We start from the raw sequence: 23,009 nt of genomic DNA on the forward strand, positions 1-23,009 counted from the left end.
TATTTCAACAGGAGATGAACATGGAAAGGAACAGCAAGAGAATTATGTTTGAAAAGGAATTTGAATATAAACCAGGTGGTTAATTTGCTCACATTAGTTAGCATGTTTAACAAGGGAGGGTGCAGTCTTCAGTCAAGTCTCTGGAAGAACATCTCTATTATTGTTCGCTGCATGGCTTTGCATTTTTTGCTCACTTTGCACTTGTTCTATAGTCATTTTTCCCCAAAAAATCACAAGGTAGGAGAAAATGGCATATGGATGAGGAGCGGCTATGTACATCTATTACATGAATTTTTACAGAAGTAAAGGATGCATCATCATGCTTTGATAACAAGCAAATTGGAAGCAATTACTTTTTTTTTTCTTTCAGCGAAAAGGGGATCACTTACAGTACTTTAAAATAAGACAATTTTTTCAATGGCCTAGAGAAAAATAATCTTTTTCTATGTAAGTTGAGACACAACTATTTCTTTCCATCTTGCTGAGTGTGAGCCATTCGTGGAGTATGAATGCATCTCTGCACTTAAGAAAACGGTTGCTACTGTTGAATTGGATAAGCTGTGGTGATACCGCGTCTTAAATACCAATGACTCCTGTTCTCCCTAGATCAGATTTTGATCTTGATCTTTATAACACATTTTCTATTCTGTGAAGATGAGTAGAACAAATCATTTTCTCCAAGGTTTTTGGCAACGAGAAAACTTATCAATGTTGCTATGTAGATTTGCTTATATGTCTGAGTAATTGTATGTAGAGTGAAATTCTGGGTGGTGCACTTACTGGGCATGACAATCCATATAGCAAATATCTTTGTTCACAGTTCCTCTGGGCAAAGCACACTGTGCTCGGCATAGGTGGTAGACTTGTTCTGGTCCAGTGCTCTTTCTCCGAAATGTCTCTTAGCCATGGAAAATTACTGAGCACCTTCAGCCTCCATTGGCTTTAGAGAGAGTTGCAAATGTAGTCCTGTGGAGCAGCTTAATAGCTGCACTATGTGCTTTAAGTAAAGCTCTTTATGTCCTAGCAGAAGCTCACATTTTAAAAACAAAACAAAAAACCACAAACAAACAAACAGACTCATGTCTAGATAAAAGCTACTTATACATCACAAATCATCAGTAGTGGGAAGAAAGCATGTTTCTATTAGACAACAAACAGCATGCAGAATAATTTAAATTGATATTTAGAAGCAAAGCCAAATGCAGATCTCAATTCATTGAAAGCATCCCTACGTTAAAATCTTAACACTTGTGTTCTTCTACTATTCTTTCTTGTGCATGGCTTTACTTGCATCTGTTTGCTATTTTCAAATGGGATTTTAAAAAAAATAAATCTCCAAGTAGTGTCGTATCAAGACTTATTTTTTTTTAATATTTGCAGAGGCTGGATGAAAAAATAAAACAAAAATTAAAACATGTTATGCTGATTAGAAAACAGTAATACATTATTAATGGAATAAAACCAGCTTATTGGTTAGCTAATGTTAACAAATGCAACAGGAAAAGCTATTACCTGGTTTGTTATTAGGATTTTTCTTGTTTTATTTTCTTTTACTTAGCCTTACTGCAAACCAGCAGGCAATGGAGATGTCCATGTACCTTCTAAGGCTGCTGCCAAAAGTTACTTGATCTTTCTATCTCCTTTCCTCAGCTGGCTGTGACACTCGCACTGGCTTGGCCGCTCCAACTCCTTATCCTCAGTACCCTGGTGTTCCCTGCAGAGGTTTTCCTGCAGGTTTGCTTTATCTCCAATCAGTACAAGTATGGCTAATCTCTGACACTGCAATTTGAGGTTTGCATCCTGAAGTACAAATAGTCTACAATTTTCTCCAAGTCTTGATTCATTGAATCAATCTGTTATTTTTCTTTCAGCTTTTAAATAGTCTTTCAATAGCTCAAGAGAAACTTAAGTTTACCACCTTGTTCAGTACAATTGCCCTCTCTCTGTTGCTATTATGCGACAGACTGACCTATAAAAGGATAGCATTATACTGGTTTATACTATACCTATCAGAATTACAGAAATCAACAAGGCAGCTGTAAGCCCTGTGCTAAGAGGAAGTTATCAATGGTGGTGATGGGGGAAATGCTCATCACTTCTGGTGTCACTTCTATAGCACTTGTTGTCTGCAAGGCACAATGGAACATCTGGAAGCAAGAGACCTTCTATTCAGGTAGCTGAAATTGCATTAGCAGCTCTCACATAAAGAACGGGATTAGAATGACAGACCTCCCCACTGACATATTTGTTTTTGAATAAACTTGTCAAATGCAACAAGGAGTGTCACGGCAAAACTTTCCTGCTTCTGCTGTGAGGAGAGCTTCTGTGTGTATTATGACAAGAGGGCTGTCTTTAATTGAGTTGCATTTTCGTGCTGTCTGCTGTAGGTAGATACAATGAAAGAGGACAAAGGGCAAGTTCAATTCATTGCAATCAGGCTTCCTTTTTCCTTCCAGCAGGTAACTGCAAAATAATTAGTGCATGCCTAAAACAGGTGTGTTGTTGAGAGAATTCATAGGGGAAGCAAGAAACTGCTGCAATAGCTTCACATTAATTTATGCTCAAGGTAGACTCACTGTTCTTTATGGCACAACAGGGGACCCTAAATATAATGGGGAATACAAACTAAAGAGGATAATAGAGAAGGAAGGCACCCCGCAATACCTTTGGAGTTTGTGCCTTACTCCTGCTTGCCAGAATCTGCTTTGGTGAGCAATCACTTAAGCATAATGAAAGTGTAGCTTACAATATAGCTTTGTAGATACTAGGTCAGGTAAACTGGAGATATTATTGTAGCTTTGTAAGTTCTTAGTCTATAGTTTAAATAATAATAAAAGAATTAAATGATAGTTTTCATTAGTAACAATTCTATTAGTAATAAACTATTGTGTTATTCAGTACATTGAAGCCATGCAAAGTTGACAAGTCTGGTTTTCAATTTCTTAGAAAAACTATGTAGGCAGCTTGGTTAACATGTGAACTACTTCAGAATGCAGTTCTGAGTTTGGAAATGCTTCTCTTCAATCTTTATTGCTACCATTTCTTCTCCCAACACTTTATTTATTTGAAATTGTGAGACATGATATTTTTTTCCTGCAGTATAACCTTAACTAGTGTATGGAAACGTTTCTCCACAACTTGGCGGAGCTTGACTTTGTCTGTGTTACTCTGAAAGTTGTGAGTTGGTAACTAGAAACAACTTAGTTACGTTGCTGCTCTTATCCTCCTGGCCTAACGCTTCATCCTCCTTCTGAACAGAGCTGATCAGCCTGTGTTGCGATGCCCCACTAATGCCTTATACTGTTGGTTATGCCTGCTGAACACCATGCTGAACTAATGAATATTTAGTATGAAATTCTAAAATTCTTCTTGATATCTTCTAAATAACTTTACCTTTATTTCCTCTTCCATTTGAAAATTAAAAATTGAATTTATTTAATTTAGATCATATCGTCTACAGTCGATACATCCTAGACTAGCAAACAACCTTTTTCTTCTATGCTGGTTTTAATAGCAATCTGTGTTTCCTTGGTGTGAAGAATGTGGCCTCTGAAGGCTACAGCTCAGGTGCCTTGCCTTGTTGGTATCCCTAATTCTCCTGTACCATTGAATGGCAGAAGTATGTAGCAAATTATCATTCAGATGGGTACCCTGTCACAAGGGATGAGAGAGGCAAAATTACTGGTTTCTAGACCATGCAGCAGCAGTGAAGAAGCATAATATTGAAGTAACATGAATGAAACCATACAGTTTGGTTAAAATAAATAAATAATAATAAAAAATTACATGATTCACTCTGATTTGGGAGTCTTTTAACTGTTCATTTTGTTGAAAAATGGTAACAAAATGTTTTGACAGTTCAGGACCATTTTTTTTTTTTCCCAAGCACTTCTAAACTAGACAAATATTTTGTTGTTTATTTGTGTCCCAGAATACCTCCCCCCCCCCCCCCCCCCCCCTTTAGAACAGCAATATTGCCCAAGGGAGGGAAAATCACTCTAGAATTATTTTTATGGAATATTTTATCTAAGCTGTGCATAACAGACCACAACAAATGTCATTCATATTAAGTGAATTAGATGGTTTTATTTTATTTCTGCTTTTTGAAGTCTTATTCATCTTCATTTCTGGTCCTAATTTAATCTTAGCTAGTCTCAGACGGTTTTCTGCTCTCCTATCAAAGTGCTTTAATATTGACCTACCTTGAAGATATTGACTTTATTGTTTTTTCCCTAGGCTTTTCACAGGCAGAAAGATGTATATCAATTATTCAGTAGAAATTTTCTACCTACCAAATTTTTCCCTTGATATTTTAACTGGAGAGAGAGAGAGAGACCTTTTCAACATACTGATTTCTCACTACACTTATGATTCTATTTAATTAGAGATGGGTATCTACTAATGAGTTAACTAATAATTTCTAGCTCTTCGATTCTTAATGTGGTACTGGACCAAGTTTTAGAATGAGTTAACATTGTTGTGGAGGTAAAGGTTATAAAGTATATTAGTCTTGTAGTCTGTCAATCGTAGTGCAATTTCAAGTGGAAACTTGACCTACACATGCTGTTGGGTATGCGTTTGTATGAACCCCTCTCTAAAACTCCTTACTAAAACCACACAGGCCACCTGCATTTTTATAGCTGGCAACTGAACACTGCTTAGTGCAAAATGGATGCTCTTGTCTTTGTCATAGCTGTGAAGGGAATTCATGCACATGTGCCCCTTTGAACTGTCCAATAATCCTGGCAGCCTCTGGGAAGTAGGATAAGGGAACAGAAATTAAAGCCAAAACAGAGAGAAACCAAATTTAGGCCACAGAAGACAGCTAATGACAAGAAGTAAATTGCCAAGTAAAAAGGCACAGAGTTTAAATAAAAATATGTGGGATGGGATTTTGGCTTCATTGCAGATGAGGCTTTCAAGAGGGTTAGGATTTTGCCCTTGTAGGTTGGCAGGAGAATTCTCCATCCTCTAAGCTGACTAGAGCAAGCTATGAAAGAAGACTAATTATTCCTTTTTTTTTTTTTTTTTTTTTTTTTTTTTTTTTTTTTTTTTTTTACCAATTTTTGGTGAGTATGGAAGCAATCTGAACTGTTAGTGAAACACATCATGTGCCAAGAAACACTGGTGTGTTTATATTGGATAGAAAAGTATGCAGCCTGTGATGTTGACCGTGCAATTTGGTGGTGCTGAATAAAGAACCGTCATGCACACAACACTGTTGTGAAGCATCTTCTGTGAGCTTTCTAAGAGAACATTCTGCACCCCTCAACTCTCAGTTCTCATTCAACTCATCTCTATTGTTGCTTGCTTCCCCCATGGGGCTAATTGACATTTACTAATGAGTTCTTCCTCTAGGTTCTTTACCAATTGAATTATACATATTTATAGATATTGTAAATCCCTTATCTCACTACAGGAGAATAACACATCATAGCAAACTCCTGCTTTTTGGGAATGTTCCTACTTTTGCCAAATCTGCCATGCCTAACTTTCTGGATTCTCTTTATTTTTGAAAGAAAGGAATAGAATGAGTGTTTTCCATGAGATGTGACCAAACACTTTCTCATTCTCTATGTGTTTGGTGTAATATTTGTTGCTTTTACTACTTGGCTTTTGTTTCTCTGGACAATGTATACAAGGGATTTGCAATTTTATTTTTGGCAGAAGCAAACATAGTTGTCTCATTTGTATTATGGCTTTGTCTTTCAAAGTTTTTGTTGTGTTCTACAATGTAGATCGCTACTTTGAATTTTTAAATGTCCTGTGTGAGTTTAATACCTGGGTTACATTGAGCATAAACTGCTTGTAAGAGTTTTGCTTTTCAATTTTGTATATTAATATTGATTTCATGCAAGTTACTTATGAAGCATTTGCTGTCATCAAGGCACTAACAAGTGCAAAATAAAAAGGTAATATTTCAGTATACATGAGCTACTAGAATGACTGTCTAGTTGAGATTCATTTCATCATGTATAAAAGGCAGAGTCCTATGGAAGCTGTGGATGGTGTGTTTGCTTGTCACTTCTTCAGTAATACATAAAGAACATCTGTGAGCACTGGGGCACGGAGAACTAAGAGTTGGGCTTGATTATAATTTTCTACTGAAAAGATCATAATAGCTAATGCTTGACTTGCATATCTATATATGAATGTAGCTATTCAACCTAATTAAAAAATAAAAATCCGACTTTCAAATTTTGAAGCCTTGTTCTTTATAGATCTCTTCTTCCATCTCTCTTGTAAAGCAAACCTCTCTCTTTAGAGGTGGTGAACACATGCAAGAGCAATATAGAAGGAAGTTAATGGTTGTATTCTAGATGTAGCAAATAGATATAGCTTAGATAAATTCTCAATTTTAAATCTATTTTTAACAGCTCAGGTAACAATCTGTGATTTAAAGTGCAGCTTGAAAAATAATTCTTCTTAACAGCAGTGGGAAAGTCTACTAGCTCAGTTTATCACTTCATCTTGATCTATGTGAAGTAACTCAGAGTTGGAAAGGACAGATACTTGATTAACTGGTCCATATACTTATTTGCTTATAAACCAGTGCATTAAAGGTTCCTCCCCAAAATAACTTTGCAGTCTTGCACAATATTGTTGTGAACCTGTATGTGATAGTGTAACTTAGAAATAATTTTGACATGAACATAGTAAGCATCTTACATTAACACTTACTGCTTTTGGATTCTAGTCTGAACCTCACAGTATATTCAGTTTGCAAAGAGAAAAATAGTTTAAGCTATCACTTTTTTAAACAGATAAGCAAAGCAGGGGGAACAACATAAAGCTAAGCACACCTCACGTTTCAGAGACTAAGGCTTTTGACATAATCTTTTATCTCCTGTATGCTCAAAATTGTTACTGATTGTCCCTCAAACAGCCAATATTTGTAAGCATTTATATGGTACTTACTCAAGATTTCAAATCACTTCAAAACACTTATGTAAATGACAGAACCTCCCTGCTAAGTATGTTAATTGTATTGTTTTCATTTACAGATGGGGGAACTTAGGGAGGTTAAGTGGTTTACCCATGGTGTGCACTGAGTTCCTCTGCTGCGTTCCAGGCTAAGAGAATGACTGGGCACACTGGCGCTAAGGAGCAGGTCTAGGACTTTAGCCCAAAGCCTGCTTACACCTTCTTAACTAAAATGCAGTACAAGAATGAGTAAACTACAGGTGAAAGCATTACTAAAGTAAAACAAAGCATCAAATAGACTAATTTGTGGTGCCTTCTGGCTTGCTTTTGGCTTGGTTCCTAATCTTGTTTCTCGCAAGAGAAACTCCTACTGTGCATAGCTGCTTCTTAATAATAGAATATTACTTTACTGATTAATATTTGTGGGACACTCAGTCTAATTACAGTTTCTCACAGCTTCTTTAATTACAGTAATACGAGGTTTTACTTAAGCAAAATATTTCAAATGAGTTTAGCAATGCTTTACAACTTAATTCTGTACATGGAGCACAGCAGCTCACTAGTGGGAGAGCAGAAAACGGTCCTTCCTGAACCCAGGACACATGTTTTTGAATGATAAGACATGTTAGTATTTTTGTTTCTGAATCCAAAGATGTAATACTGAGGATTTGCAGAAGCTAGGAACTCTGAAACCTCAGCCTAGGGAATAGCTGCAGTGAGCATGATTAACTGTGGATAAAGGGGAGCTCTGTGTAGTGCTATTGAGGATGTCAGTGTTTACTTGTAATTGAAACTGGAGACACAAAATTAAAAACCTGTGATTAGTAAGGCATGCCAATGAAATATGTTTAAGGACTAGCCACTATCCTTTCCAATGAGTGTGCAGAGCAATACGAAGTTATCTTTCTTGGTGAGAAATTTTTCTATTTCTTATATGTGATTTGTGTTAAAAAGTGAAAGCTTAAATATGGAAACAAGCCTTGTGAAGAAATTAGTCACTAATTTTTCCTTCCAGAATGTCACATTTTAAAACAGTGGTTAGACCACATTCATGTTCATTGAATATCCCTGTGGAAAGTACAAAAATACTGGTGTTGGATTTTTGCCATGTGTTTAGTAGTAAATGTAAGCATATTGAATGCACAATATTAGTGAAAGACACTGGGCAATAAAAAAGTAGAGGATTCACTAATAGTGTGATGTCTGTCAGCTGTATTTCTTAGTTTTCCATTTGTATGTCTCCAGTCCTATTTTTCAAACATCACAGCTTAATTTCCTCTCTTGTCAAAGGGCAAAGCTTGAGAGCAGAGGATGTCTGTGACTATTGAGAAAGATATCTTCATTAACCAAAGAGGGGGAGAGAGGAATCCAAACAGGTTTCTATATGCCAGTCCCATGAAAGGAGGAATGACATTTTTAAAGTTACATTTTTAAAGTTGCAACCTGAATTTTCTACTTGATAAAAATTAATATTTAGAATAAACTTGAACCAGAACCTGGTGAACACACTATCTGTACTGCAAAGGACCTGAACACTTGCTCAACATGAGGATGAACAAGTGAAATGCTGAGGCAATTAACCCTCACTTTTTTTTGGACTCAAAACTTCTTTTAGACTTTGCTCTTACCCTTGGAAATTATTTTTATTTACTGAAGTAAGTCTGTAGTTTCTAAAATACTTGTTTCATAGTATGTAGTAAGACATATATAACCTTGATTATGAAAGTCTTATAAAATTTTAAAAAGAAATTATGATTCTAATTTTATATAATATTGATGTATTTTGAAGTGTAATGCTTCATACTTTCACTATTAAAAACTGAAATTTTTGTATAGGAGATGAAAAACATTAACATGTAAAATGCTTCTATAATTTAAACTGCCTTATACTCTAGTATAGTCTCCTAGAACTCAGTCCCAAATGTGAAGTGCTGATTTAAATAAATAAATCAGCGTTTAAATAATACAAAATTGTTCAATACAGAACATGATCAGAACCCCAATCATTTTCAAATAGAAGTACCTACACAAAAATTGAAGCAGTTGAATAATTTTAAATTGCTTTATACTGTGCAAGCACAGAACCCCAATCACTTCCAGGCTGAAGCACTTATGAAAAAAAAGTTGAAGTGCTCCAGTAATTTTAAATTGCTATGCACAAGGAAAAGTGCTTTTAAATTATTGGATAGTTGAATTTGTTCTTTAAGACTTCCTATTGTTGTGTACAACTTCAACAGCTCTACTTATACAATCAGACCTTTTGGTGCATTTGACTAAACTTGTAAACAAGTTTAATAACCCCCTATTACAAATACTAATGGTAGGACATTCCATCATCAACTGCATATGCACTGGTGTTGGAATTCTCAATACTTTGTCTACTACATGTAGCTCAAATAAACTAGAAATCCATTTTCTAACTCAACGTCTTTAGCCTAAATCTATGATGAAAAATAGACTTCTGCAGATCCCCTCAATTCTAAATTGCTAGACAATACTACCTGTTCATTTTAGATGAATGTAAAAGCATGTTCTTATGTGATATCTGTCCAGGAATTTTTTGAACAAGGATGTGAATCTGACCTCACAATACTTTTAGTCGTTATATTCACATTAGCATAGATGTGGATCTTGCTTTTGCAGCTTAAGGCAGAGATTCAACTTTTCCCACAAACTTCAGTATGTTTTACGTTTGTTGCTTGTATCTTTTGCTTGTGGCATCTCCTGTAGAACAGATGATAGACTTGGTGAATACAGGTAAATGTAGAACTAAGGAAGATACTCAAAGTGCTGTATACGAGGTTAAATGGGGAGGCTACAATAACATACTGTTTCCTATCTACTGCAGAAACCTAAATTATTGACTTATAGATTTAAAAAGCAAATGTTAGTTTATTGTACACATTTCATTATGGAGTTTGTGGGATACAACCATAGTTATGTTCTTATGTTTCAGGACTGTCAGTTCATGTAAAAAAGAAAAAAAAAAATCACAATGTTCATTTGGGTATACTTATTTTGTCCAGTAGTTCTGTATGGTTGAAATATATTGCAAGTTAACTGTTATATATTCTAGTAGTGTTCATTGATAACTGAACTAAATTCTACAATGAAGAAATAAAAATAAATAGATATTCAGTAGGTTGTTACTAAAGCATTCTCTAGGACTCACCAGATCCCCATGTAGCAGGATTTTCTTTGACTTCCTAATAAGTGTGGGGTCAATAGCTGTATCTTTTGAATAAAAGATTTCATTCAGCTTTTAAATGGCAAGCAATTATAAGAGAGGGGGTTATAGACCAAGGTCTTCGTTTCATATTATTTATGTTCTAATTAATTTACCACCTAGTGAAATTCTTTTTATTTCTTTTTTTTTTTTTTTTTTTTTTTTTTTTAAATTTTTCTCCTCCCTTGACTACTAAGTGTTGATCTTTAACAGTTATCATGTTCCTAGCTGTAATGGGCTTTATTTCTTTGGAAAGGTCATTCATGATGCAATGTCACTGTTAACACAAGGGAGTCTGTAAGCTTTGGATATTTTGCTTTGTTGTGATGTTCTCAAAAATGTTCAGCTTGCTGTCTCTCCCCTGGGGCATGCTTCCTCTAGAGTCAGAAGAGTTGGTGCAAGTGCTTTTTAGCTTTTCAACTGTATTTTGTTTCATTAAAAATACTCCTCAAGTAACAGCTGGCGCTGCCATATATTTTTTTGTTTGTTTGTTTATTGATTTGTTTTTACCTCTGTATGACTCTGGCAGCTTGGAAATTCATGCTTATTGTAACTAAATGCATAGGCCCTTGATTGATCAAATGAACAGTGATGCAACAAATGGGACCAAACAAATTAAAACATTTTACAAAATAAATTAAAAATGTAAATGGTAGCTAGCCTACTACTAATAAAAAGGCATAGGGAATGCCTCATATTTAGAAAATGAAAATAAAATAACTTGGGAAACATATCATTGAACAAGAAAAATGCAGAAGCATGTAAATAATTTTAATAATCGGCTTAGGAAATGAGTTCTAGGCTGAAATTATGTTAAAGTATACTATAAATCTTCTGCATCTATCAGATAGATAACCCTATGTTATCTGGGTTATGTTCATACCAGTTTAATGAAAATAGGAAGTGGAGGAGAAGATAGAGACCAAGTTGGCATCATGATGGAAAGAAAGATTCAGGTGACTAATATTCTAATAAAAAAAAAACAACAAAAAACACAACAGCCATTTGATGTGCAGATAATGTTATGCTGCTACAGACTGCCTATAGCTTGTGGTTTTACAGAACGTATTGTCCTCTTCCCAGAATCATAGAATATTCTGAGTTGCAAGGGACCCACAAGAATCATCAAGTCCAACTCCTCCTTAAGACACAATCAGTTGACAGGTTTGCATTGGGGTCCTTGCATTGTAGCTATTTTTCAATTTTTATTATGGACGTTGAACTCTCTCTTTTTTTTTTTTTTTTTTTTCTCCAATACCCTTGATGGAATCAAGGGATTTACTTGAAAGTATTCATTTTTAAAAAATGTTATGTTTGCAACTGTGTGGGAGAAGGTCAAAAAATGTTCACCAAATGTTTTCTTGAAGCTGAAAAAGCAGACATTTTCACTTTCTCATACCTTATTTTATTTTTTAAGTTAACAGTTCTGAGGGTTGGTTCTTGCTGTCATAATGTTTCAAGGTAACAGCACCATGCATGTACTTATTGCACAAATCCACGCTATTCTCTGAAAGATTGTTTTTAGCAAGTTCATTTTTGGTTTTAGCTTACCAGTGCAAAAGACAGATATTCAATGTTACAGTAAGTTCAGTTTTGTGGTGTAATAATAATTGCTTTATTTTTATAACTTTGTGGACTATAAAGAGAACAATGGATGGAAGGTTGTACTTTTTTGATAATGATCACACTGTTGGGAAATTAAACCTTAATCATGTTCCTTATAGGTTCTAAACATTCTAACAAAACAAAACAACATCAACAAAAACCAACAGTATCTGCTATAAGAAGTATATGATTATATTTTTTTCTCTAATGGCTTTTACCACATCAGCATTCTCCTGTATGGAATAATGACTTTGCCCTGTGCAACTGCATGTGAAGGGTTATAAATATGTTTTTTTAAAAATCCTTAATTTATTTCATTTTTTTAAAACAGAGATTGATATTTTCATTCATCTAAGTGTTTCATGAAGTCATTACTGCTGGAAAATAGGATCAACCTGTTTACTTCATTAGGTGATAAATAACTAAAATGTTCAGCATAAACCAGTCTTTGTACAGGTTATTGTTGTAATGCAGTTTAGGTTTCGGTAATTCCATATCTTGCAGTATAACCAGAACAGAACTTTGACTTTCAATGTTTCTTCTTTATGCCTCTTTCACTAGTGCAGAAGTGCTATTGAATGGCTCATTTGCATTATTCTGTGCCCTGTAAAATGAATTTATTATGCAGCTTCTGTAAATAGGCTAACCAGTTGTAATCTCATTCTAGTGTTGTAAGGGTTTCAGAAAAATGTGATTACTCTTTTCATAACGCCTAAAAATAAACAAACAAAAAAACCTTGGGGCCCAACCCATTCTTTTGTCTGAAGGGTTCTATTTGTTAAATGGTGTCATTAATCATGATGGGTAGGTATTTACTTGGTAAATAATTGAGTAATTAAAAATATTATTCACTTTGAGCACAAGTAACACATTTTGGCCTCTGTTACTAATCATTAAAGTATTTAATGAACTGGGATGATAGTTATTGCCAGACTTACAAAAATCCAAGCGATGTTCAGAGATGTCTATACAGATGAAACAGCAAGTTTATCCTGCAGTCTGAGCCATGTGGATACAATCTTTCTTGAGCTGGAGACCATTTTCTCACAGCAAATCCTGAGTCTCAGCTAATAAGCTCTATTGAGAGGGAAAGTTAAGCCTGGGCTCTGTGCTGTAAGATGCATGCCATCTGTGAGCAGAGCTGGTTCCCATCTGGCCAGAAAGGGCATAGGTTTAACAATGCACGAGGGTTTGCATCTGTATTTGTATTTCATAAAGATTAATCCTGATTCTGTTTGTAAAAGCCTCTTAACATTGTTGTAGCTAAATGGAAGCAATACCTCCACTGATGTCAAAATTTTCAGCTCTTTTGTTTGTTAATTTTTAGAATGATTGTGATCCATAAGAATGACAAGACTTCTTTAAAAGGGAGAAGTGGAATATTAGGGAGCATTAGGCAACATATTTAAGGCTTAAGGAAATATGAACGTTGCTTACCAGGCCTTGGAGAGCCCTCATCTGGAATTTTGCACATATGCAAACGTGAGCAGGCACAATGAAAAGTTACTGAGATGATCAAAGGAATGCACAGTTCCTATAGGATCAGAATAAAAAAAAATTGGTTTGGCTAGCCTAACGAGTTGAAGACTTACAGAGGAAAAAAAGGTTAATTAAGTTATGAAACAAAAATTGGTACAGGAATAAATGGCTATAAATTGACCATGAACATATTTATTCTGGAAGCTATGAAATGCTTATCAGAATGAGGGGCCAGAACTGTGGAACACAAGAAGAATCAAATGATCTGGCCAGGAGACTATGCTATGCCTTCATGCCACAGATGAAAACTAGAGATGGTTCTTTATACACAGACCCAAATTATATAGGCCTATATATGTGTTTTGTTTAGTTTTTGTTTGTTTAGTTTTTGTTTGTTTAAATTAAAGCTTGCTCTTGAGTAGTGCTAGCTCATGTTTTGATGCAAGTTGTAATAGTAAGGACTCCAGTGTAAGAAAACACCCAGGGACCCTGTGCATTCAGTATGGCTGCAATGACACTGGTACAACCCCTGGCTGAGCTATGCTTCTCAGTGACCTCTGGCTTCGGAGTGTGTTGGCTGTGTTCACAGCATGGAGGTGTGTTCAAGTGTGCCTGAACCTCAGAAGAAACTTAATATAAAATGTTCTTGGTCCCCCACCCCAGCTCAACAGGACAAAATGACTGTGACGCATCTTTGAGCTCTAGGCACTTCCTGGCAGCTTTGTTTACCCAAGTATAATTCCATGGTGGTATGCCATCTTCCTCCTCATTCTGGCCCTTCCTTTCAGAAGGAAAGTAGCTGTCTGTTCAGACAATAGTGCTGGCAAATTACTTCTCAAATAACTTAAATTAACAAGATTTCCAGTGTCATGGAAGATGCACACTTTTTATCGAATTTGTGATAAAATGCTCGTAATAAACATACGTTCACAAGGAAAGTGCTCGTAAAAAGAAAGTTCTTGTGCTAGATACTCTCACAAAAGAGTTTGTCATATTTTGTTTCTAGTTAATGGATGCCTACCACAGTCACACCACTTAGTGACAGGAGAACTGAATTCATTTCAGCCAATAAAGTAATTCTAATTTGCATTTTCATAGCCCACCCTTCAGTACTCCAAGTGTGACTTTCATTTTTAGGATGGAGCTATGCAGTAAATGGATATGTAGGCCCTTTAAAAGGATATTTATCATCCTTGAAGAATCTTAGTGCCAAATCTTAATAGCATTTCTTACAAAAATGACTTGAATTCACTATCAGATTTAAAGGTAGAGATTGTGAATACTTTTTTTCTGAGACCCTTTTCAGATAAAAAGAAGAGGTTAAAGCCTGAAACAGTGAAAACTTTCCTTCCATAGTGAAAATATTGAATAAAAAATATCACCAAACCTTTGTGCTCTAGAAATCAAATTATTGCAAAATAGCTATTTTATTCAATTTAGTCACTTTCGGAGATAAATAATTCAGCATACCTTGATATAATATATATAAAACAACCTTTAATAATTATGCAAATAAGAGGAAAAGTTATTCAGGCTTTCGAGCTTTTCCCTGTGCCAACTGATGTTAAAAAGTACCAGAAGACAAGGAGTACTTCATGTCCAGTCTGTATGTGATTTGAAGAAACGATTGCCTCAGGATCTACTGGCACTCTAATTGGAGTCATAATGCAGAATAAGAACCTTACTTAAAGCAGTGCTCTTTTTAGCTGTTTAAGTATCCCTCTGTTAATTTCATTTAAATAGCTCCCTCATGTAAATCATGAGTAAAATCATGAAATCAGTGAATAGCTCTTACTGACTTCAGTAGGAAAGGATTTCATCATCTCTTTGCAAATCACTGCAATTGTGTGCATCTTAATTATTTTTTCTTCTCTGACAGCTGCCTCCTCATCCATTTTTGGGGGGTCTAATATTGCAGCACCTGAAGATAGAAAGGATTTTAAGATCCAGAGTTCTCAATCTCCATGATAAAAAATAGTTTTTCATGTGCAATTTAATTTGGTGTTGGAGGTTCTCATTATTCAGATTACTTTTTCCTCTAGGTGCTCAGCTCTTAGGATCACTATTTTATATGGAAATCTCAGGTTGTCATATGGAAAAAAAAAAAAAAAAAATCTAGTACTCATGCTTCCAGAAAAAAGCTCAGGTGCATACATTTTCATATACTTTTACAAGTAAAAAAGTACAAATAAATTCTATCCCTACTTTCCCACCAAACTGCCCACCCCCCCCATCCCCCTCCAAGAAAATAAATCTAATTTCTAAAGAAATTACTCTTTAACTGGGGGCCTTTTGAAATGATGGGTGGAAATGTTCAAGATAGGTGTCATATCGATTTTAACTCCTTTGTGGATTTTTATATTAACTTATTTTTTTAATTTTTGCATTTAAAGTTACTTTCCTGAAGTCAAAAGTAGAATGCGTTCTTATAGAATACTGCTTCATGAAATGAGATCTGTTTGCATTTGTTTGTAAAACTCATTGCTGGGCAGATGGTTTTCACAGGTGTCTGCACCAGTTACATCTCTGTTTAAATAAAACCTGGCACTAGAATGAATTTAACACTGTAGGAATATATGTGAAATGTAATTAATATTCTGAAGGTTACATTTTTAATAATAGAAAGTTGATTTAATGCAAGTAGGGCTAATGAAGGTGTGAGAGTTTTTACAGTTAAAGGTGAGCGAATTCACTTTGAGAGTGGCCAATCAAATCTGAATGGAGTTGCTTCATACATTGTTCTCTTAGGCTCTCCCAGATTCATTTGAAATTTTGGGGAAGGTCATTACAAAGATTAACTTTCCATCACTACAGAGGTAAGGAACTCTGGGTTTTGAGATGCAGCATTGCCCAAAGGTACTTTAACGTCAGGGGCTTTATTAATCTCCATTGCGGCATGGTATAAAATTGCAGTCCTCTTCTGATTTTTTAACCCATGTTCTATGGGAGCAGCTTTCAGTGCAAATGTTGAGGTCAGTAAGGTCAGAAACATGTGCCTGCTGCTTTATTAACTACCAAAAAAATATAATAATAAAGGTGTTTCTTAGGCTTGATATCTCATCAGATGCTTAGTTCTAGCCCAGTGTCCAAACTTTCACAGGAGTTATCTGAACTAGTGACATTTCCTTATAGTGACTGGTAATAAATTCAGAAAGTCAAATAGTCAGGATATTAAAAACGAGTCTTCACTCTGTACATTTCTGAAAAACATTAGGTTATAAAAAAAATTTGGATTCTGCTTGTCAGTGAATAGAGGCGTTTCAGGTCTGAGTGGTCAAAACTCCTTGGTTTGCTTCTCAGGCTTTTTCATGTGCAAATTTTGTTGCTTAATGGTCATGTTCTTTCAAGAATGCAGCTTTTTTTCTTAGCAGTGGGTGAAGGATCCTTTTGTACTAATTGCCCAGTACATATTTAAGTACATGTGAAAAATGTTTATATACTCCAAATTCTATGTATATGACACTTTAAACATTACTTTCAGTGTATTTAGCTGAGCTCTTTCTCTAGGTAGCTATCAGCCCACAAACACTTCCATTGTGTTAAAAAAAAAATATGAAATCTACATGGTGATAAATTCAGAATGTGTTCCACTTTGAACAATATTCTCTTTGCCTCCAATGTAAATCTGTGCTTGGTTTTTCTTTTCAAGATATTTTTAAAGACTTTTTCTCACAATACGAAGAAACTTAAAAGAAATTAACATGATAGACATTTAGTTCTATAGAAGAAGTTTCTTCATAAGAGAAGTAAATTAGAAGAATGCTTGTGCTTCTAAAAGATAATTAATTAAAAACTCTCCGTGTGGTGGCAAATCTAATGTCTTGTTTGACATGTTGAGAAAAAAGTGCTTGGAATTGCACAAGTAGAATAAAATGTTCCATTTCACAGCAAGGCCAAGCCTGAGTCTTGTAATTATTTCAAAGGGAGTAAAGGTCATTTTCTATTTGCTACATCAGTATTATGTGAAGCTTCTGTACCAGGCTTACAGAAGTTCACTCATGACCTATTTAGATTGCCCAGATTTCAAAGTCAACTTATACTGTCACAAATCTGATAAAATAGACGTATTCTCTTCTTGAAGAGAACTGACATAGATGATGTTCAGAGCAGGCTTTTCATTTATAGTTCTATAAGACAAGAGTTTCAACTTTAAGACTTCAGATGCTGGGAGATCACAATATGATTTGCCTCTTATTTGATGCATTAGTCCTTTAGGGGAAGAATTAGGTTCGTAGTTAAATTTCAGCATAGTTTGCTTGACTGTATTTTTGCGCATATTCATTTTGTAATAGCATGAGTCAGAGACAAGTATTTTAAAAATACATCTGTGTAGTGAAAATATATGCAGAAAATACACGTTTAAATCTCACTAATGTGTGCATTTGACCACTTAAGTACATACCAGGATATTTTTGATGATAGGTAATCAAGATTCGTACACAATTTTGAGGGGAGGCTCTGAGTACATTTGTGTTTACAGATACCTTGTACTGGACGACTGAAGGGGAACACAGTTCAATTCTCAACCTCTGTAGACTGCAGAATCTCCAATAAAATCAATATATCAGTCTCAATAACTGAATGAGGGATTAGTCACTCTGCTTTTTCAAGGTTTTGTAAGAAAGGCAGCAGTTACATGGACATATAAAAGTGAATAATAGTCGAGCGTATTGCACCTTGCTTCATGTATTACTACTTTAAGTCTTTCTTTTATTTCTTGGTTAATCCCTCAAAGGGATAAATGTAGCAGAGGTCAGGGAGGAAAGGAAAGGTGTCTATCTGCTGCATTTGAATACTACCAGCTTAATTGTCATGAAATAGTCTGGCTATTTCTCAGTCTGTAGCACTTTTAGCCAAGCTTTTATAGCATATGTCAGTGACATGAAACAAATGATCCAATGCTTGGTTTCAGTAAGGAGAACTAATGCTGACCAGGTTAGGTACTGTTGCCTTTGATTTCTATAAATGGGATCATGTGAAACTTGGTGAGTGTGAAGTGCATGAAGAGAGTGAGCAGGAAATGTATTGCTCTGTTTAAGTGAATGGATTACAAGTGGTGCAGGTATGAGGGAAACATACAGATGTTAAAAACTTTGCAGGGCATCTTTGTAGGATTAGAATCAGTTTACCTAGACAGCAATGTTGTGGAGGTAGAACCATGAAATGTGGCTTTCAGGGCCACCACATTATCCTGACTTTCTTTACCTTGGTCATTATGGGTGTCCCATCTCTTTGAGTTTTTTTGGATGTCCAACAAGAAGCACATTAGCCACAACAATTTTGAGATCATAGTGCTGTGTACACCAGGTTAAGGCCAGGATTTGAAAACCACCTTTGGAGGTTCTGAAGCAGAAACTACTTTTGAAAATGAGGCTATGTTTATATTAGTTGAAAAATAAAGATTTGTGTTTTCTTACTCTCTTGAACTTTTCTCCTTTTGCCTTTCTCTTTAACCTCTTAAACTACTTAGTATATTTTTCCTGCTGCCTCTTTCTCAGGTGTTCTTGCCCCTGTGCTCTCATTTAAAAACTGCCAGGAGAAATAGCACTTCAGATTGTTTTTTGTACTCAGGGATAGAACACAAACCTTCAGAGACTGAGATTGGCATTATACCTATTTCCAACAAATCTTATTTAGCTTTTAAGCTCCCTCCTTTGTCAAGGTGTTCCTGTGGTGACAAAGAAGTTTGGTGACTATATAATAAGAGTAATACAAATTGTATTTAACTTTAATCTTTAGATCCATCTCCAATATGATGCACACATTTAATATTCAGTCTTCCCTTGGTGTAAAGAAGTTTTTGATTATGAGGAAAATAAATTAAATGTGACTCGAGGAAAAAAAAAGAAAATAATCAGTTTACATTCAATTATTTAAATCAACTTAAAAGTGCTTAGTTTAAGCACGTATGTAAACTGAACTGGGTTCAGTTGTGTTGTTAAGAGCAGCCTAAAAGCATCCTATGTCTTCATAAAGACAAATAATATCCTTTATTCATCATCTGGACTGAGAACCTAGCCCTCAAAGTTACTGTTTTGTAATCTCCGTGCCAGCGCACACATATAAAAGCAAAAGCTTACATGAAAATTATGTTTAGCAAGGTTTGAAGGGGGAAGTGTGATGTGATGGATATTTTGTTTTATGAATGTGGAGCCCAATATTTGGTTTTATGAGCACTGAGCCCAAATCCAGTATCATTCCCAGAAGCTAACATGATGGATGAGTGAGTGGATGTTCAAAGTCCATTTCCTTTGTTTCTTCAGGTTCTGCTGCTTGCATGTGCAGAAGATTTAGAATGCATCCCTGGATTCCAGCAAAAGGTTTTTTATATTGAACAGCCATTTGAATTCACAGAGGACCAGCCAGTTCTGAACCGTATGTTATTTTCATATATTACTCTTGTGCAGAAATCAGAATTGCCTATATGTTTGTGTCACTCCTGCCATTTATCAGAAAGCTTTTTATTGTACGTAGGGTGTTGAATATTGCCATGATTCTACCTGTGCTCCCCTGCATTAATCCCATATCTCTAGAGAGTTTACTTGGTTTAATGTATTAGAGATGACAAAATACTATATATACATAAATTTAGGATAATATGAATGTTGTGAAAACTTTAAATCATCCACTTTTTGAAAAGTAAATTTCCTTGGAAATTTTTACAGTTTTTCCTATAATATTGGCAATTGCTTGGAAATGTCACTAGTAATTCCTCTCTGCAAATCAGGTTTAGAAGCTTGTATCTTAGAATTCAACCTCTCTTCAAAGCCAGTGTAAGTCCAATCCTTTCCATGAAATTCAGAAGACTGGATCATGCTTAAGGTCATCAGTGACAGAAACTTTTTACTACATGTATTGTACAAATGGATTATTCAATAATACTTCCAATGCCCAGGTGTCGCATCCAAGCTGCTGCTGTATGCTTAAAGCATTAGCTAAAGGAGACTTAACTGTCTTTGAGTCCTGGTTTTGGTTCCTTCAAATATTTTTTTATAAGCAAGTCATACAACTTGTTCATTTCTGTGTCTTTGGGACATTGCTGTCATTTTCATAACTTTTAAACGCATCCACATTTGCACATGATATGTATATTACTAATAGTTCCTTAGTTATGCTTGGTTGCTTGCTGCTAAATCATGAATATTTCTAGATATGCCACGTGAGATAGCAGTACTACTATCTAAATACAGTATATAGATCATATAAGGCAGCGCATAGTGACAGTCTAGTGAAACCAAGACATGCAAAGCTATGTTACTCATTAAATGTATGTTTCCCATCTCGGTTGCCTCCAGATACTATTACAACATATTGATATATGTGCACTGTTATGCTTGTTTGGATTAAGGTACAATATATTTGCATACGGATTTTAAAATACCACTAAATTTAAAACAAAACCAAAACAGAAATGCTATTCAGAACTGTAAGATTATACAGTTTAGAAGACAGATTTCAAACTTCCAATTTCTTTAGGTAATTTTGCTCTAAATTGTTAACTCCCAAGATTGCTTTCAGGCATTGATAAACGTGGTTTGATTGGATTTAAACATTCCTACATTGTTAAAATAAAAATTTGTAGATTGCATTTAATCATAGATTCAGAGAACGGTTGAATAGAATCCCCAGCTCTCCCAGGTGGAGAGGGAGAGGTGTTCCATAGGAGCTCTTTATAGGAGAAGTGCTCCAGCCCTATGATCATACTCATGGCCTTTCTCTGGACCAGCTTTACCAGGTTCATGTCTTTCCTGTGCTGATGCTGCCAGTAAGCCTCCAATGCTGAAAACTTATGCAAGGAAAAACAATATTAACTAGTTAGTGTTAACCTGAATGAAAATAACCTTTGTTGTATTCTTTATTTGCTTCTGAATTTTGAGGCTGTTGCATGTCTGGCCAGATCTCCTGCTGATTTGGGCTTGCTCTGCTAAACAAGTAAAGGATAAATTAACTAAGCCAGTGTTGACTGGTCAGCTCTGTGGTGAATCAGCAAACTGCACTGGTGTGAAACTGGCAAGTTAATTAAGATGCCATCATTAAAGTAAGAAGGAAAGAACAGGAGGAGATCTAGAAATGTCTGGAAACAATCTTGGAAATTAAATTATTTTAATAAGCAGACACTAAATTGGCCTAATATGTAATGTTCAACAAAGGCAGATTGTCGATGCATGATTCTAGTTAATTCAATCACTTGTAAATAGTATGTCCTTCATGCAGTGGTATTAAACCTCTGCACAGTTTCTTCATTTTAGCTGTCAACAGAATTGATATTTTTAATTGTCTGTTTGAATACACTTTGCATGCTCTTGCATCTTTTTATACCCATTACCCAAGAGCAGCATAATTTAGCGGTTGCATTGGAATGTGAGGCTTTCCAGGGCTATGTAAATTAATAGAGTGAATATGCAAAGCAGGTCTATAGCAGTGATTGCTTTTGTAGTCCTCAATAAGGAAAGGAAAGGATCTTCTTAATTCTTTTCTGAAGTGCTATAAAAGTCTTTTTTTTTTTTCTTTCTTTTTTTTTTTTTTTTTTTTCCAAATTAAGCAAGGACCTACTGTACAGTTCATTGTCAGCATCTTCCTAGCAATTTGATATAGGTTATGGCAGGTTTTTATGTATTTATTACTTTTAAATATGGCAATATTAATTATATTTTATGTTTACTGGTGGGAGGATAAACCCAAAGCAAGGGTACAGAATTTTATCTTTTCTTATTTTCACTTGTACTGATTCTTACCAAAACCAATGTATAAGCTGACTGTAACAGATATATATCAGCCCGGTTGTGTATGCATGCCTTCCTTCCCATTAATTTCACTGGGCTCCTATTGCTATTTGTTATCTTTTATCCCATTGTTCTCAGATTGAACTGCTTTTTTATTGATTTATCATTACATCTCACTTAACAGCACCCTCTAGCATTACTCAGACAATTCATTATCCTAATTTCGTTTGTTGTATTTTACGATGGACGTTTTCTTTTCCTCATCAGACCACCTTCTGTCCATGTCCCTTGTGTTTTCTATGACCACACACAAAACCAAGCACTTCTCACCTGCTTGTGAACTGCCCAGTTCTTTTCCCCAAGTGCCACCTTCTTAAAACCAGATGGTCCCTTGATGTGTTAGGAGAGGATTCATACAGCCACTATCTGGAAATACGGAAGAGTCTTTCCACATAACTGTTGCTTTAACAGGCAATAACATTACTGGATTTTTCTTCTTTGTAGCTCTTTTAGTTTATACCTAAGACTGTCTTCTGCAATTAAATAGAGGAGATCACAAAGATTGTTAGGTTCTTGATAAGGTGATAAATGACAGCATTAATTGCAGGTTTTACCTTTCTGAAACATTTGTGGCCATCAATATACTTTCTCATCAGCAAGCTTGTCTTCAGCAATGCTGACAAGTCACGGGTAGTGACAATGCTCTGTCATGGCAGGCTGATAGAAAGTTCCTAATCAGACCTATCAAACGTGGAAATGTAACCGTGTTACATTAATCATGTTTATACTTAACATACATGTGTCTGGGCTTTTGGGGGTACTTTTAATTGACAATAAATCAAATAATACACTTGAAAAATTGAGGCAATTAACATAAGGCATTAGGTGATGTGTTGTGCATACTAAACTGGGGAATACATTGTCAGTGATTTAAATGTCAAAACAAAAGAATTTTTGACCCTTACTTGAAAAGCTTTAATTTGGATGTTAATTAATGGCTGACCTCTTCTGTCTCTTACATGATAGATTGCATGTTTCAGAGCTTGAGCTGT

At 35.3% G+C, this 23,009-nt stretch overlaps 1 protein-coding gene across 1 annotated transcript in view; it reads left to right on the forward strand.

The window, feature by feature from the left end:
- Positions 1-23,009, forward strand: part of CDH13 (cadherin 13) — a 489,121-nt gene that overhangs the window by 69,500 nt on the left and 396,612 nt on the right. Inside the window, exon 2 of the mRNA XM_082770306.1 lies at positions 19,498-19,609. Coding sequence (XP_082626432.1) covers positions 19,498-19,609 — 112 coding nt within the window. The remainder of the gene's footprint in view (positions 1-19,497; positions 19,610-23,009) is intronic.

This window comes from Aythya marila, assembly GCF_965140915.1.
Source record: "Aythya marila genome assembly, chromosome: 12".
In the NCBI taxonomy this organism is placed as follows: domain Eukaryota; kingdom Metazoa; phylum Chordata; class Aves; order Anseriformes; family Anatidae; genus Aythya; species Aythya marila.